The sequence below is a fragment of the Aplidium turbinatum genome, chromosome 4 (assembly GCF_918807975.1).
Source record: "Aplidium turbinatum chromosome 4, kaAplTurb1.1, whole genome shotgun sequence".
Taxonomy (NCBI): domain Eukaryota; kingdom Metazoa; phylum Chordata; class Ascidiacea; order Aplousobranchia; family Polyclinidae; genus Aplidium; species Aplidium turbinatum.
This window is the reverse complement of record NC_137475.1, coordinates 15,093,673-15,111,727: the sequence shown is the minus strand read 5'-3', so window position 1 is coordinate 15,111,727 and position 18,055 is coordinate 15,093,673. Positions and strand designations below refer to the sequence as shown.

Sequence of the window (18,055 nt, the reverse complement as noted above, 5' to 3'; positions counted from 1 at the left end):
CGCTGTGACCACTGGTTAACTTTAGTCTGCACAAAGCAACGTACAAGATCTTAGTGAAAAATATCGAATGCTTTCCTGTAGTTAAAGTCTTTTGCAACGTCTAAAATCTTAAACAATATAATAACCTCGAGTAGAGGAATGGTAGATTGCAAAAAAAACACAGTTTTTATTCTTTTCTAGCAAACAAAAATTGAAAAGAATACATTGGAATTTCAAGCGCCTCGCTATTCTCCAAAAAACGGCTTTGATCTCCAGGTTGAAAACCCCTGCTCTAAACTCAATTTCGGTTAAAATGGCGCCTACGTGGTTTTGGAAATAGGCTCTTCATATGTATTGACTCAACTCAGTCATTCGTTTTTAAGCAAAAACTTTACTGTACTGGATCTGTATCACTATCAGCCTTACAAAAAATTAACTTCAAAAAAAATTGAGGGCCGAATTTTTCCAGGGCCTAAGGCTATAGCCTTATTAGCCTAATGTTTAATCCGGCCCTGCATCCACCCCACCACCAGCATAAAACAGACCGGTTATTCACGTAGGTGATTAGCCCGGGTAAGAAGGCCTGGATAAGAAGCTCTGCTGTAGGTTTAGGCTATAAACAAAACAAAAAACGTTCCTTAAGCAAAAATAAATTAAAACATTTGATACCAGCTAGGCTACTTTTTTTTATGCCGTTGCAGGTAATTTCTTGGGTATAATTGCTATATCACAAAAATACGTGTCCACTAAACTCGAAACCATTAATTAGTCTGGTTGATGAAGAAAAATAGAGGATATACGCATAAAATAATGTCATGGCAAGCAAAAACACAATCAAAATATTTAGATATTAAGCTCAATGGGGTTTACACCCACCCCCTCCTACCTCCTGGTACATTGGGTGCAGAGTTATCATAATCGAGTTCAATTCTATATTGTCGCAAACTGAGATCTTACCTTCCTCTACATATGGCTGGATCGCAATTGAAAAAGCAAGCCAGTATCACTGAGCAGGACAAGAAATTAAGACAGGAAATCCATGACCAGAAGTAATCAAAGGAATCAAACGACCAGCAGCATGTCGGGTTACATTGTAAGTGAAGACCTGAAATAATCTTTAATTTCAAAAACTTGCGAATAAAACATAAATAAGTTTTCTTGCTTAGACTTAATTTTCAGTGAACTACCTCTCAGATATGTAAAGTGATGTAGGGCAGAAGCTCTTAACCAGAAAGAAATTTTGAATTTTTTGTGAGCGATCGTAACAGAGTGAACGTCAATTTTTATAATGGTGCAAAACCAGTCGTTCTGACCAAACTTCCTTTTTTAACATATCATTAGTGCAAGGGCCATTCTGCATTTTCATGCATGTGTCGACGCTCTATATCAGTGGTTCCCAACCTTTTTGTTGTCACGGACCCCTTTAGACAAATTATTAATTCTGCGGACCCCTACCTAAATTTTGCCTGAAACTCAATTAACATACTATTGACTATTGCAAAAATTATGCTACTCAACTACTGTATTGTGTTATATTGCATTCGTGCCATATTTTTGCCATTTAGTTCACATATTTTCCATAACTGTAAGCAAGCCTAGGCTGAGTGTCATGCACAATCTGCCGTACAAGTACCGGTATAGGCATATTTTAAGCCTCAAAACTTCACACTTAATCATTACTAAAAATTATTCCTCTTCCTTATTCCTCATTTCTATTTTTTATTTGTATTTGTATCAGACAAGATTGTCCATATTAAAACCAAAACACAAAAAGACAAGACGTAAGGAGTCACTTGGATGACATGTGCATTGTGCAACATATGATTGTAGTGCTTAAAATATGTCGTTTTATAGAAAGCGTCTGAGGACATTAATGCTATGACAAGAGAATTGAGAGATTTGTAACAACGTTGCACAAAGGCATAAACTGTTTTCCGCAATAGAGCATCAAAACTTGTAACATTTGCATTAACTTGACATTCACGTGCACTAGTAAAACGAGGCATATTGTGTAGACTTCGAAATGAATCATTATAGGCAATTTTAATAGGATTGATCGAAGAACGGCGATAATTGTGCCAAAGTTGACCAGCATAAAAAGATGTACAGTAAGAGCGAAACAACACATTTTTTACTCTTCGTGACCATGCGCTATATTTTTTTTAAATTTGTTTACAGTACAATAAAGAGATTTAACTTGTCGCAGTATGTCCTTATCATCTGATAATAATATGTCATCTATTTAACTCTATCCTGGTGTTTTCATTCAAATATTGACTATGACTGTGCATACCACTCACCTATACGCTTACCGGTACATATCTACTGGCCTACCAGTACAGCGTAGTCTCCAACTGCAAGCAGTAGTGTCGTTACCGCCACTATGAGGTAAACTTTGGTTGCACCGCATGCTTTCCATTAGGTTATAGACGAGCTAATCCTGATTTGACTGCAATCGACATGCGTTGTGGGAGATGTAGTTTAAAGTCAATGTACACACTGTAGGCAGCAGCATAGATTAATTTTAATGCATACTGGTGCAGATTATTCTCGCGGGCTTGAACTTGACACATTTGCATTTATAGAGAGAAATGAAAGTAAAAAGATCGCTTTTCGTTTTTTTTCCATCATCAAGGTAATCAGCACGGACCCCCTAGTGCTTTCTCACGGACCCCCAAGGGGTCTGCGAACCCCAGGTTGGGAACCACTGCTCTATATAGACTCGGTGCCAGACCAATGAATGTACATTGTACAAGGGCTAAGTTGTTAGCTGGGGACCAACATTTTAGACCAATTTGCAGAGTGCATATTGTGCACATTGGTATGATACATCGCCATGCGCCGGCTTCTAAAACTCTTTCATCTCCAATTAGTAAAGTTTTTGATCAAATTCCAATGGTAAATTTTGCCAAAGGAAGTCTTTTTAATACGATTTGAAAAATATTGGAACACAAATACACAAAAAAATGAGCAATGGAAAAGACTGGTGGCAACGAACAACCACGTAAGCTTTCTAACTTAGTCGAAATGCGACTGTTTGAGCAACTTTGCACTGACATGAATGCAGGCGATCAGTTCCTTTTTCTCCAACTAAATACTTGATGCGAGGTAAACTTAAATTTGTACCAAAGAATTAAAGCGTCTATGTCTTTATTAAGACACTTAAAGGCATGCCGTCGATTGCGAAGTGGCTCACCTTCGATAATAATAGCCCATAACTTCTCTCATGATTATGAACAGTACGCTGCTCCAGAGAGAAATGTCTACGGTCCTTATGAAGCTTAGCTTCATGTTGCAATGTTTGAAGAAATATTATCGATTTTGACTGATAACGATGAAGAACAAGTGCTTCCTTATTTTGAAAAATAAAAAGATTTTTCAACACCTGGCAGCACTGGAATCAAAATTTATCCGATATTTCGTTAAATCAGTGAAAAATGAGCTTGATTAAATACGAAATCCATGTATATTTGTTATATGCTGTTGTTCACTGATTTATTGTATAGCTAGAGAACCTACACATACTTTCCGCTCATGATACATCACTGACAAAATGTACATCGGGATTGCTTTACGATGGCCATCAAAAGGTAATACCGCAACGGGTCATAAACACGGCATCGTATACAACATTTTAATACACTACAGCAGGGGTGGGAAGAACAGCCACCTTCACCCAGTTGTATGTTGTGTGTGTAGGCTTAAACTTTGAGAAAGTTTTGTTGGTAATATTCCAAGACGAAGTTATATTTCAAATCTAAGCAATAAGCGCCTTTTAACTAATAACTTATACTGAAAATGTCGAATTAATTTCTGACAGCTCTAGAAGCAGTGTAGGTGTGCTTGAGGATATGAGTGATACAGAAGATTGCGAATTGGTGGTTTTACCACCAGGAAATAAAGGTGACGTTACAGATGAAGAAAATGGCGACGAAGACTTGCTAGAAACACATGTTATACAAGAGGTCGCAGGAGAAGTTGAGGTATTTCATCGAAGGCTGAAAAACGAACACTGGGAGGTGACGTTAAAGTATTTTATCCGAGCCTGAAAGACGAGCAACATCGCTTCAAATTCGAACCAAGCAACACAGGAAAATAGAAACGAAGGAAAGTTGCCAAGATAACGAGGCCTACTAATACTATTGAAAGTTGAAAAAGAAACAAAGGTAGACCAAGAATGATTTGGACATCAAACATCACTAAATGGACAAAATTAAGTTATGAAAATGCAGTACGAACAGCTCATGGTCGAGAACAATGGCGCATTGTATCCAACCCTCAATACGAGGAAGGAACGTAATGATCATGATGACCAGTGAAAGAAAATGGAAAATTTTCACAAGCAATACCTGAAGGCAAACCTCAACAGTCACAGGAAACCATAACATTATTAATATACATATAGAGTCTGTTCACAAGGCATTTGAAACATAAAATGACTTGTGTTCTTCTGGTGACTATACAAGGTTACTACCTGATGTTATTCATGATACCCAGCTTTTATTTTCGACGTTTCGTCAGTCAGCACGACTATTATCATTATTATTGTCAGTTCATGCAGTTCCTGATGTCAGTTCATGAAGTTCCGTTCATGAAGCTTTTATAACTCGAAGCAGATTCTTGTGCAAGAGATTTATTTAAAGAACAATCAAACCTTAAACGTAACAGAGACAGCTATCCGAAGAATCTTTCCACTTGTTTCAGCATCCTCATCCAAATTCGGTTTTGTCTCCGCTAGTGGGGGTGGCCGATTCTTTCCTTGCAGCAATTGCCTAATTCCACTCTTATTCTCCATAGTCAGTTCACTCTCTCTTAATATCCATGTATCGCTGCCATACAATATTGCAGGCTGCACACAACTTTGATAGACTTTCCTTTTCAATTTTAAAGAAAACCTTTTTCCATATAACAGTTCCCTATATTCCTTAAACTTTGCCCAACTCATCCTTGCCCTTCTTGTCACAGCTGTTTCGCATCCACTGCTTCTATTTATTTAATCGGAATGGCCCGTTTCGGTGAGTTTGATTCGGTGAGTCCGATCCCTATTCGGTGATTTTTTCAATTTTTTTAATTAAATTATCGGGTACCGTAGCCTAATTATCACTGCCGTTTTATGGTTAGGGGTTAGGGATTAGAGGCTAGGAACGCACCGAATCGGAATCACCGAATAGTAGCAGACCCTTATTTAATCACCCAAATGACAGAAGTTGGTTACTGTATCAATTCCATAACAGAATCTTTCTCCGCAATCCTTAACTAACTCTTTTCCTTTATTACATTTCCCACAAATAAAACAATTTTCCAGTCTTGCTGTTGCTCTTCTCGTATTGACACATCTTGCATGTACGCACTTACTACACACCTTGCATTCCATCGAACTTTTCATGAGTCACCACTCTCTTACCACATATTGCGCATGGTTCGACTTTGCTCTATACAACTATACCTTCCGCTCTAGGCTACTCACCATCACTGTCGTTTTCTCTCAATTTATCTTCATACCCTTTGTCTCAAATGCATCTTTCTATTTTGCAAACTTTTTGTTTTAGTCCCTCCATACTACCACTGGTCAACACCAGGTCATCCGCATACAAAATTTTACTCAACAACCCCCCCCCCCCCTTACCCCTTCAGTCACATCAACCACGAAAGCAAATACAAGAAGTGATAGCACCGATCCTTGATGTACCCCGACTTTCATGTCTGTGTGTATTTGGTTTTCCAACTCTCTTGCATATGAAGGTTAACAAAGAAATAGACTAGATTTGAATAACAACATAAGTCGTACCTTTTCAATACCGGTACTCTTACACGCATTAATAAAATGTAAAAAAATCTTAAGTTTTCAAGTGACTGTTAAAATTCAATAACTGTTTTCAATACAATATACTCTTTTCGAGAAAACAGCCTTCTGCAAAGTTGATTAGCTCACTATTAATTATAGTCAATCAATCAAAGTCAATCAAAACTCAGTCAAAGCTCAATCAATTGCATTCTATTAATTATATTTTAATGTACAGACAAAAACCCCAGTATCACGGTTCTTGGTTCTTTCTATCTCTTACCAGAAAAGAGACTTGAGAAATATTAATGAGTTAGTTTATTGGGATATCAGGGTAAAACAGTCAAATCAACGGTCGATCAGTATTCAGTTCTACTTCTGAGATGAACCATAGGCATACGAAGCCGAGCAACGTGATCAAGTTTAACATCTTCAAGTTTATTACATTTGCATAAACATAAAACTACGCAACAAATTAAGTATCGAACGTTTTCGACATCACAAGATGTCCTCTTCAGGAATAATATACATACAACTTAACTACATCTGAAAAAATACAATGGTTAACTAAATCAATAAACAGAAAAAAAAAAAAACTGCACAGTACTTCTAACTAGCTCAAACTCCAGAGGCAGATCTGAGTATCAAACTAAGATCTTGGAAGCCTTGTACATAAAACGTCACAATCCACTTTTGAACAGACAATTGTATGCTTGCGGCTCGTCTTTCATGCTCTCTGTATTTTAAAATTAGTTTTTTCGCACCTTGCCTTTCTACCATATCATGTGATCTGTTTAACACCTTTTGATGCAGTTACTTTTGATTCTCGTGGAGCCTATATCGTTGAGTTTGAGCTAGTCAGAAGTACTGTGCAGTTTTTGTCTTTTTCTGTTTATAGATTTAGTTAACCATTGTATTTTTTCAGATGTAGTTAAGTTGTATGTATATTATTCCTGAAGAGGACATCTTGTGATTTCGAAAACGTTCGATACTTAATTTGTTGCGTAGTTTTATGTTTATGTAAATGTAATAAACTTGAAGATGTTAAACTTGATCACGTTGCTCGGCTTCGTATGCCTATGGTTCAACAAGACAAACTCTTTACCGAAGCTCTATCACTTCTGAAATGATAAATGAAACTTCTTGAAGGACTTTAATGACAGGTTCAGCACTTCCAACAAATAATCAAATATAACTGTGAACAGCAATAGATTCCAACAAACGTAACTCTTACAATCGACTTCAACGTACTACACTCACAATTTCTCATACAACTCTAATCTCGATTACAACTTCTAATAGCACCAACTTTCATCTACTCGTATTCAATAACTTTAACTTCTATCAATTTAACTTCGTTTTTTCATTTCTTTGCACTTTCATCATTTGAATTTTGTGCTGTTTGCTTCCAGCTTAGCTTAACTGAAGATGATCTAGCTTCTAGCTGATCGAAATCGATTTTTAGCAATATATGATTGAACCATAGACTCCTTAAGTAAAGGACTGGAAACTGACGATCTCGGGGTTTTTAACTTGAGTCTGAATGATCAACTTGAGTCCTGGCTTAAATGACTTCTAGAGAAGCTAGAAACACTATCTTGGATTTCATATTAGGGTTTTTGAGGATGGCGAGTTCAATAGTGTTATTTTCAACAATACCTGAGGTCATTTTCAAGGTCAAAATATCATATTTTAAGGTCAAATTACAGAATTTTGGTCATTTTTGCCCATTTTTGCGTCTAAATCGTAAAGCAAAACTGTTTGAAAGAAGTTTGTGACAAAATATGCTATTACATAAACATCATATGTATTTTTCAACACTATGGCTATTACCTAAAAGAGTCAATGATTACAATATAATACACAAATTGACAATACATAACAAGATGACACTATACCGTAATAGACAATGTCTATCACTAGTTGGAAAGCTTTTCTTGCCCCCTGAGGCATCCCAAAGGCTTTTCTTTGTCACTTACATTGAGGACATAAGCTTTCAATTGAATGTTAGCTAAAGTAGTACAAGCAGCATTATACTACTAGCTAAACGTGCATCTACAAAGGATAACAACTCAGCAAAATGAAACCGGCAACGCATTTCAGTCTTGCCATGCAAATTACAGCTTTGATTTCAATAAATTGTTACGTCACAAAGGCTTGGAACCGCAATGTTTTGCTAGGGCATATGAAATCACCAAAATATTTCCGAAAATAAACAAAAAGAACTTCAAAGAACTTACGCAGTGTAGAGAAAATATCTTACACAATAGATGCAGTAGGTGCACAATATCATATTTTGTCACAGACTTCTTTGAAATAGTTTTGCTTTACGATTTAGACGTAAAAATGGGCAAAAATGACCAAAATTCTGTAATTTGACCTTAAAATATGATATTTTGACCTTGAAAATGACCTCAGGTATTGTTGAAAGTAACACTATTGAACTCGCCATCCTCAAAAACCCTAATATATAATCCAAGATTGTGTTTCTAGCTTCTCTAGAAGTCATTTAAACCAGGACTCAAGTTAATCATTCGGACTCAAGTTACAAACCCCGAGTATGGGAGGTTCCAGTCCTTTACTTAAGGAGTCCATGGATTGAACTGACTCGTGTGAGAATAAATTTCTTTGCACTTTAACTTCTATCAATTTCAATGATAATCTCAATAATTAATTACACAAATTACCCCGCTATTTATAGCCGGTTTGTTTTGACTAATAACTTCCAGAAAGTACGATAATATTACGTCATAAGAATTCATTGTTCTGGTCAAGTTTTACAAACGTACACATCTTTGTGATTTCATAATAACCTACTACCTGACAAAATGCTCGATTTAGTCCGAGAACCTTCTAGTCTTGCATGTATGCAGATTCTTCTAGAAATACATTACATAATAAGGACTATCACTATATGATAGTAACCGATAGTAACTTTTCAAAAGAATTATACAATTAAAACAGTAGGCTTGGTCAAGACACATAATGTAGTCCGTCGTGAGGCTTCGCACATTGATTGTGACACCCAGGCGTAGCCCTTGTGTACTCTTCATCAGAGTACTGTGCACCAGCTTGGAGCCGCAGTGTTCACAACCACAACATTGACGCTGCCATCAACAGCACCCTGCGCACAGTGACCGCATGCCTTGCTGACGACGCACCTATCAAGACACCCATTCAGACCAGTCGTTCAACTTCCGTATAACGATGCTGATAAACAAAACATCTCTGCGGCTAATTGGGCGGACAAAATGGCAATTTAAATGTAAGTCGAGTACCACCAGACTTCGTTCGTTCATCTCCGGCACCGACAGCCGCCCAATCGTCCTACCTGACGCTCCCGAGACATGCGTGGGTGCACCTCAACTGTCTTCGTATGGGTTATTGGGTATCATTCATTTCCACTCAATAACGCCTTTTTCTTGTGAATATGATGCTGATAAATGGACACGCAGATCACATCGTCAACGGTTGCACCATCTTCAACCCACCTGATGGAGTAGAAGGTATGCGTGCCTTGGTCTCTTGGATGATGGAACCAAAGACTGGCTGTTTTTAGTAGCCTTTCAGTGTAGTCTGGGAAAATCTGAGATGAACCTGGGTTGGTGCAAGATAGATCTTCTGCCCTAAAAGCTTAAATATAATATACCATAAGAACAGCACTTCAACATAAAACCGAACATGACGCAATGCAAGAATGCTTAATTTTTTGGTTCAGACTCATTGAACAATTGAAGCAGGATGATATCCTTCGCCACGGTGAAAGTCAAAATTTTGTTTTCTTTTTTGTTGGCTTGGTTTGTGCAAGCGACTATTAGACCCACAGCATGTGAATGATATGAAAATAATTTGGCAAACAATAAGCAATTTCAGATAGGCTTTCATGTTTTATTCTGAGGTTTTGCATTTTAATAACCCTATCAGTCACGAATTATTTCGTCATTCTATTTTTTTAACTTCATTGAAATTTTCTAACTGACTGGAGTGCACTGAAAAAAATGAAGGGAATTGCTGAAAAGTTTGCGTCAGGCAGAAACGTTTTGTATCATATAATGATACATTGTGACTATATGGGTGCGAAAACGGCAACATCGAAAAAGAGCTGTAAACTTTGAAAACTGTAGCCTATCATAATACAAGGTGAAGCAGGTTTAAACAGCATTGCTTTATTGTTGTAGTTGTCTAGTTGACATTAAGTATATTTTATACAGCCTACACTCTACAGCATTGTCAGAGTCACTGCAAGGAGACCTCATGCGTTTCTAGTACAGATGTTAGAATTGATTGCATTCGTACTTGCGCGTTGCAATCAGTCAACGTTTTGTACCATTTTTTCATCTACAACTTCTGTGTTTCTTTGAACGTAATCAAAACTGTCCGCACGTTCTACTTTGTCACCAACTCAGTGACCAAGTGGTTTCGCCCTCGGCCACTGCTAGTATGCCTGAGATCAATTCTAGGTCAGGTCATACCGAAGACTTTAAAATGGTATCGATCGTGTACTTTCTTGCATAACGCAGCGAGAGTAAGTCGGGTAATAATGTGATGACGTCGTGAACCTGATATAAAATAAAATTAGGCCTGTCGCTAAAAGACCCTGGCAGTTGTAGAGCGACAATAAATAAAACCATCGCCATAGCATTAATACTTTGTTAATAATTGTCACAGTCAATATGCGTAGCTCCCACGATAAGCTATGTTTTTGTTCCAAGAATGGGTAGGCTAAACTATTTTATTGCGAAATTGTGTTTTGGTTTTTCGACGATCACTGACCGATAATAACTTTTAGTTACGCAATCTGTTATCAAGGCCTATGAGAGGGGGTTACGGATGGTACGGCGTACCCTTGAGGGCCCAGGCCTGTGTTTTTTGGGGGCCCCCGAAATTGTGGTTTTATAATTTACGCGCAAAGATGTTTGGTTAAAACCATCCTAAACGACTGATTTCAAGCATAAAAGTCATAAAAGTGATTTCAAGCATTCTTTAGTCCTGGGGGGCCCGTAATCTAAAAAAGGGCCCAGAAAGGTAATCGAGTGCTTTGCGAGCAAATTAGGGGTCCAAAGTGGTAATTTAATGCTTTACGTGCAAAAATGTTCTGATAAAAGCACCCTAAATTAAATCATAAAAGTTAGTTATTATCCTGTCCGGGAGGGAGGGGCATAGTGCAGCAAAAGCAGGTTTAAGAAACACCCGGGCAAAAAGCACGGGTGTCTTTGGGTTTTTTTGTGTTTTTTAAAACTATTTGACAAAGGTAGTTTCACGCCTATTTCACTTCAAAATGAATTTCGGAGTTAGAGCAGTAACCGGAGAATACTTTCGGAGCAGGACCAGAGCCGGAGTCAAAAAAAGTGACTTCTCTCGTTCACCTCTGCTAGTGCTGGGCATGTGGTGAATGCAAAAGTTATTGAAGAAAGGTTAGGATTGGTCAGATGATTGACTTGATAATGTTTTAACAAGATGTTATGTTTGAGCCTTTGTAGAGAGCTTGGCTTGTACCAGATACATATAACACTCAGTAACGTTAACTGATTTATCATTAAACACATAAAAAAAAAAACATAAAAAAAACTATTAAATCCAATGTTTTCGACACCACATAGTGTCCTCCTCAGAAATAATTATAAGCTACATCTAAGTCTAAGAAAAATAAAAAAATGAATTTAAAAATTTTACATTTAAAGATGTACAAGGGACACCTCTCAACAGCACCATCAACAACTGACACACGAATTCAATGCAGGATACACAAATTGGCGAGGGACAGATCACATGATCTGCACAACACAAAATAATAGTTTTATTGCAGCCTGATACTATTATTGCGCACAGATGTTCAATTCTGCAGTAAAATGTTGTGTGGTGTGCAATACGCCTAAGCAAACACCACACTTTTTGCCCAAAACAAAGGGGGCCCGGAGTGAGAGGGGGGCCTGGAATGACTCTTCGTACCCCTAGTGAAAATTTCTCTCGGAGGCCCTGTCTGTTATTGTGAATCTGCTTCTAGAAAGTTTCTGTGTACGCGACATTCTGGAAACTTCTTTAACTTGTTAACCAAAAGAATAAATTCTTGTGATATAATATTACCCTAGTGGCCTAGTCTCTAGAATCTTCTGGTCCAAGGCACACCTGTTATAAATAGCCGCGTGATTTGATTTTTATTACTAGAGTTGTGTTGAGATGAGAGTTGTGTATTATGAGGATTAAAAGTTGTAACGAAAACTTTATTGAAAACGATTGTAAAGTTCCAGCCGATATTGAATAGATTCTAAAGTGGAAGTTATTGCTAATTGGAAAGTAGATGTTGCAAGAAGTATAATAGTGCATATTTATTTTGAAATAGAAGACGTTTGCTGTTCAGAATTTGATTTCTTTATGTGCTGGAAGTGGTGAACCATTCGTCAGCTTAAGAATTTTCATTTATCATCTCACAAGTAGAACTATTCAACAATTTATTTGACTGTTTAACATTTGATATCCCAGAAAAATACGTCATCAATCTTTCCAAAGTCTCTTTATCTAAAAGAACTAGAAAGAATTGTGACCATAATACTGTGTTTAACACATCGACGCCAGTCTGCCATTGCTACTTAAACTTCTATTTGGCAAGTGCAAAGGTTCGTTGGCATTGAAACTTTATCCTTGAGCTAAGAAAGTCTCTGGCATAGGCTATTCCTAGCAGTTACGCATACTTGTAGTAGCTGTAAACCCTTGACTCAGACCCGGTGCTGAGATTGACAAAGTAAAATTTCCGGTTGTTGAAGTATTGTTGTCTGTGAGTTATTCCGTCCACTAGGTACCGGTAAATGGAAAGCAGTCCTTAAAAAATGGGTAACTCAAACGCACACCTCGAGAAGCGAACCAGTCCTGCTTGATCTTGAGGCTTCTTCGTGCAGAATGTCAGGCGCTTCACCAACTGAGTTATCGGGAGGTGAAAGAAGTAAAACTGAATACGTAAAAGTAGCTTTGCAAACACGTATCGTAGAGCTTAAAAATGCCATTCAAAATAAAACAATTATGAAGTTCTACAACTTGACAAACTGCACGAAACTTTTCTACTTACCAGTAACTTTGAAAAAGAAAATTAGTAAGCTCACACCCGTTGATACAATCTGGGCTATCAAGGCATAGATCTTTATGTAAAGGAAGATGTATCTTTCACTGAATGCGTATATTGCTACGGTAGCACAGCTACAAAGCAACACGAATATTTTCAAAAGACCTGCTTTTGAGCAAATGTAGTCGCCACACCCAGTAGTGGAAACTACTTGCACTGTCTCCACTCTTTCTATTGGCATTTTTGCAACAATTAACTTAACAATGGGAAAGGCACAGTAACAATATTAGCACGGCAAGTGCATAAAATGGGCTATTGTCAATTCTTAATCAAATTCTTCAAAAACAATAAATATACGTTAAATTTTTAGCCTACTAACTGCTTCATATCAAGATTTCTATTTTATGCACTTTGGTGTTGGTTGGTTTTGAATCTTCACCTTACTTCACTAACAAGATTGAACTCAGTTCAGTTTGTTTTGATGTCTGATGATCATCATGAACAAGATACAAAAACCGTATGCCAAACATAGCTGGCGTGCAGGTAGAAGCGACAAAACGCAAATATTGTGACGTGCTTAAGACAGAAACAAAATAATTAGTTTGAAATTTGGCAAGGTCGCAACACTGTAGAAAAATGCTAAAAATTGAATGCTGTTGGTTTAATAAGATGAGACGTTCTTCTTATTCTTCTTGTGTAAGCTAAACTATCACACATTGTTTTAGTGTGATAATCTGCTTTTATTGTGACGTTTCGTCAATCAGACACAATTGACTTCTTCAGACAGCTAAGTGTTGATTTATTGCCTCATCTAACTACACTGTCTAATACTTATCCACACTAGTATAAGTTTAGCTGATTTTCTGAGTAAATTGAACTTTCAATGCTGTCTTCAAAAGTTGTAGTTATAGGCCTACTCTAGTTCATCGAGTAACGGGTAACGGTCTAGTCCAGGGCTACTCAGCTAATGTTAGCAAAAAAATTACTCTGGTTGCAACAATTGGGAGATGTTGCCTGAATTGCTGCCTCATAAGCAAGAAGAAGAAGCAAAGGTCCATTTTGACAAGTTGAATATTTTTGCGGTCTGGTGAATATTTCATAAGCAACCACGAAAATTAAACAACCAGTAGCCTACGAGCACTGAAATACTTTTCAGCTAGTATGTAACACGACTTAGATTTTTGTCTGACACAAAAAAGAAATAAAAAAGGAAAAAGTGTATTGTGTTTCTTTGTAGTGTTGCTGTGTGGATCGCACATCAGAGAGAACGGCAAAGCGTTGGGTGGTCTGGGGGCGAAGCTCCCAGCTCCTTGGATAATCACAAAAAATTGCTTTTCCCTGTTTGAAGAGGCCCTAAAATGTGACAATGGGGTTATGCTTCCAGAAGCCCGAGGTCCACCTTCAACACCCAGAAGGTCCGGATTCGGACTGCGGTCCGCCAGTTGAGTAGCCCTGGTCTAGTCTCTGCCTCAGCGTTGCCAGACTTTCAAAAAATACCTTGCAAAACTTTTTTTTTCGGTCATTGACTGATTTTTTAGCAAAATGTCCGAAAAAAATATAGTCAATTTGGTCAAAATGTCCGAAAAAATATATAGTCAATTCGGTCAAAATGTCCGAAAAAAATATATGTTGTATCAGCTACTTGAAAGGAAATATTTTCATCAGAAAAAATGACCGAAATAAATAAAAAATGGCCGAATTTTTTCAAGTCATTTCGGACAAATGACTGAAAAGTCTCAGCGAAAAAAAAACCAGCGGTACAAAACAAACTTAAAAACTGCCAAACTTTTCACGGCTATTGTAGTTAAGAAACGGTTATATTTATAACCATGTTGGATGCACCATCAGATACAAACCTAACACAATTTGCAATACTTTGGCCACGTTTTGTGATACTGTTTTCAGTTAAGTTTATCAAATTTTCATCTGTAGCCTTTGTCACTGCAGCGAACCCAAAATGTAGTTTTACCGGTAGCTGCTTTGTTGTTGTCACTAAAATAATGAACTGAAATTCATATAAGCTTTGGTGTTGATAAAGGCAACAAAAGGCTTACCAGTAGATTCATCTATAAGAGCATATTTCTTTCCATGTCGAGTTTTGCTTTTCAAGCAGGTAAAATCACGATTTTGTTTCTTGAATACCGTATGTACATTTGGTTTGGTAAAGCTTCAACCTTTTTAGCGTAGGCTACTTCCATGTTCATATGCAACTATAATGTTGTTCACATGGTCCACAGCACAAATTGAACAATGGCAAGAAATACAAACCACAATTTGTATTTCTGCTGTTGTTATTTCATCAGTCACCACACATTTCTGTTATGGTGTTTGTACCGAGGTATAGCCTTATGATTTTGGGTGTCACCATGATATTCGAAAGAACTCAGCGTCTCAGCCTTGCGGAAACATTGCAAAGACAAAGCATCACCACTTCTATCTATCGCTTGCTTGTTTAATCCATACAAACTATTGTTCTCACTAGCTTTCATACTTACGGTTGCCAGAATGCTACACATTTTCAATGCAAAAATAATATTACAATTTAATGGCAATTACACTTATAAGTGAAAAATGTTGAAAAAAAGCTTGCTGAAAGCGGTCGCTCGAAATCTTGAAGGTTTCACCATGTAGTGCTGCCAACTACACATTTAATATCAGGCCTAGTTACTGTTTAGGATATTAGCTTATTGATCATCTTTTCACCGTTGTAAAACAACTTTTTAAAAATGGCCAAATTTTCTAAATTCTACCAAATACGTTTTGAAAAAGTGCAAAAATTCTGCCAAACCGTTAGTTTACCTACCAGGTAAAAAAAGCGACTTTTCAAATCTGGCAAGAAAACTGCTAAACTGGCAGCTTTGATCCGCCTCTGGTAGAAGAAGAAACGTACTTGATTGTTTATTATTGTGATGTCATATAATAGTGTGAGAGGTGATGATGGCAATCCCTCGTCTTGAGGATGATAGCCTTCGCAATAAAAATAAAAAGTTAACGGCTGTAGCGCACCCAGCATGGGGCTAAAGGAGCTAACGCCCCCCCCCAAACCCGCCACTAAAATGAAGTTTTTGTTTGCTCCTCATTTATACATTTTGCTTAGCCTACAGGTTAGGTATGAATAAGACACAACAACAAAGCTGCGGCTGAGCATTATAACAATATATTTTACATTATTTAACTTACAAATAGTTTTAACACTTGAACGTTTTCGGTTTAACTTAAGCCCTCATTAGGAATCGGAAAATATTTATAAAAATGCAATAAATTTCAACTTCTTGAAGGTAAAGTTACATTAGAACAGTGGTTCTTAACCTTTACTAACCTGCCGAACCCTTACGCTAATCTGCAAGCTTTCGTTGAACCCCAAATTTTCGTTGAATTACAAAAACGAAAATCTACCACATTTAATAGTAATACATTGCTGTATCAATGAGACTTCTGTTGATGCTTTTCTGGGACCAATAGTGAGATTCGAAGCTTTGTCTCGGAAACAGCAAATTCTCATGTCATTTTCGCATGCAAGCCGGTTTCGTTTTTTTTTTTTTTTTTGCTTTAACATCCACCAGAATAGAAAACGCATGCTTGAATAAAGAAGTGGTTACGAATGGCATGAGAACTTCAAGGTCAACTTTTGTAATAAGAAGATAACTTTCCATTTGTTGGCACCAAAACGTTTGAAAATTTGTTGTGTTGAGGTTTTTTTTGCATCTTGTTATTTTGAAACTCGATAATGTAATCCTAGTAGCCTATGGACTGTTTATATCTGCTGTTGTTGAAAAAAATTGAAAATAGAACTAAATTTCCTTAAACTAAGGAAGTTTCCTCAAAAGTGAGAGCCCTGCTTTTGCCATTCCATGCAAATAGCAAGCGTGAAAAAATTCATGCTTTAAGAAAATAAAGTTTTTCATACCGATTGTTTTTACAATGCTAGGTAAAAATATAGTTTTTTGCATTCTGTGTTACACGCAGATGGCATCATTACATCACGCGTCAATCACACAGATGTTTATTTACCATCATGTAAGCCGCAATCAAGTTTCGGCTGGACAATATTTTCCAAAAATATTCTCTGATAATACCATTCAGTAGGCCGTGTGTTAATGTTTCAGAGGACGTTCGCGCCGAACCCCTGAAACAGTTTCGTCGAACCCCAGGGGTTCGATCGAACCCTGGTTAAGAACCGCTGCATTAAAAAAAGGCAACTACATAAATAACTACGAAAAAATGTGCTCCACAGGCAGGGCCGGATTAAGGGCACTGTGGGCCTAAGGCTGTTTACTAGAGAAGGGCCTATTTTTGCAAACCAAGCTACAAAAAGTAATAAAAATACATACATAAAAAAAAAATTGAAATTATTTACTGTGAAATAACATAAACATAACAGAAAAATGGCTAATGATGGCGTATAATTGGTTTTGGAAACAAACACAATTTTTATTGTCAAATTTGAAGCAGATGAAAAAGATTTTGGAAAGAAAGAAACGGATAGTAGGTAGGCCTACATTATAGTAACACTTTACCTAATGACACTCTAAATCAGGGGTTTTCAACCTTTTTTCCACCGCGACCGCTTCAGGGCAATCAATATGGTCTCGCGTCCCCCAATAAAAGTATTCAACAAAAGCATATTTAATGTAAAATTTTACAAAATTTTATTCATGCCGACATCTAGTTATGTCTAGTTTTGCTCTTCCAACGTAAACTTCCAAAACGAAAAACGGTTTTTTGCGATGATATCACGGCTTTTAAGCTTAGCCTATTGCATTTCCTCCGATTGTTATTTCCATTTTCTATCAAGATTAGCTAGGATAGGAAAAAAATAATGAGAATAATCTACATTTTCGCACTTTCACCGGTTGAATTTATAGCAATCTTTTATGGATTTGTTTAAATTAATTTCAGTAGAGATGGTTGGTGTTGCATATTTTCAACTTGCGTGCACCGTCAATGCGTGCACCTGTTGCTGAAAGAACTTTCAAACAAAATAGCCGACACTAATTTTTTTCAATGCCATTGAAAACGATACTGAGAATTGAGAAATGCAGCCTATATTTTGCATAGGATTCCAAATAATTTTGCTTTTTTACCATAGCAATGTTACTGGTTAACTTTAGTCTGCACAAAGCAACGTAGCCTACAAGAACTTGGTGAAAAATATCGAATGCTTTCATATAGTTAAAGCCTTTGCAACGTCTGAAAGCTTAAACGATATAATAACCTCAAGTGGAGGAATGGTCGATTGT

General features: G+C 37.1%; 1 protein-coding gene across 2 annotated transcripts in view; it reads right to left on the bottom strand.

Moving 5' to 3' along the window:
* LOC145768607 (uncharacterized) overlaps positions 1 to 13,144 on the bottom strand; it is a 70,974-nt gene extending 57,830 nt beyond the window's left edge. The window contains exons 1-3 of one of the 2 annotated variants that reach the window (XM_082580142.1): positions 12,822 to 13,144; positions 937 to 1,084; positions 856 to 861 (exon numbers count right to left, since the gene is read on the bottom strand). In XM_082580142.1, the coding sequence (XP_082436268.1) occupies positions 856 to 861; positions 937 to 1,084; positions 12,822 to 13,056 (389 nt within the window). In that variant the 5' untranslated portion in view covers positions 13,057 to 13,144. The remainder of the gene's footprint in view (positions 1 to 855; positions 862 to 936; positions 1,085 to 12,821) is intronic. The other variant, XM_082580141.1, reaches the window with a different exon arrangement.
* Between the last annotated feature and the right edge of the window lie 4,911 nt (positions 13,145 to 18,055).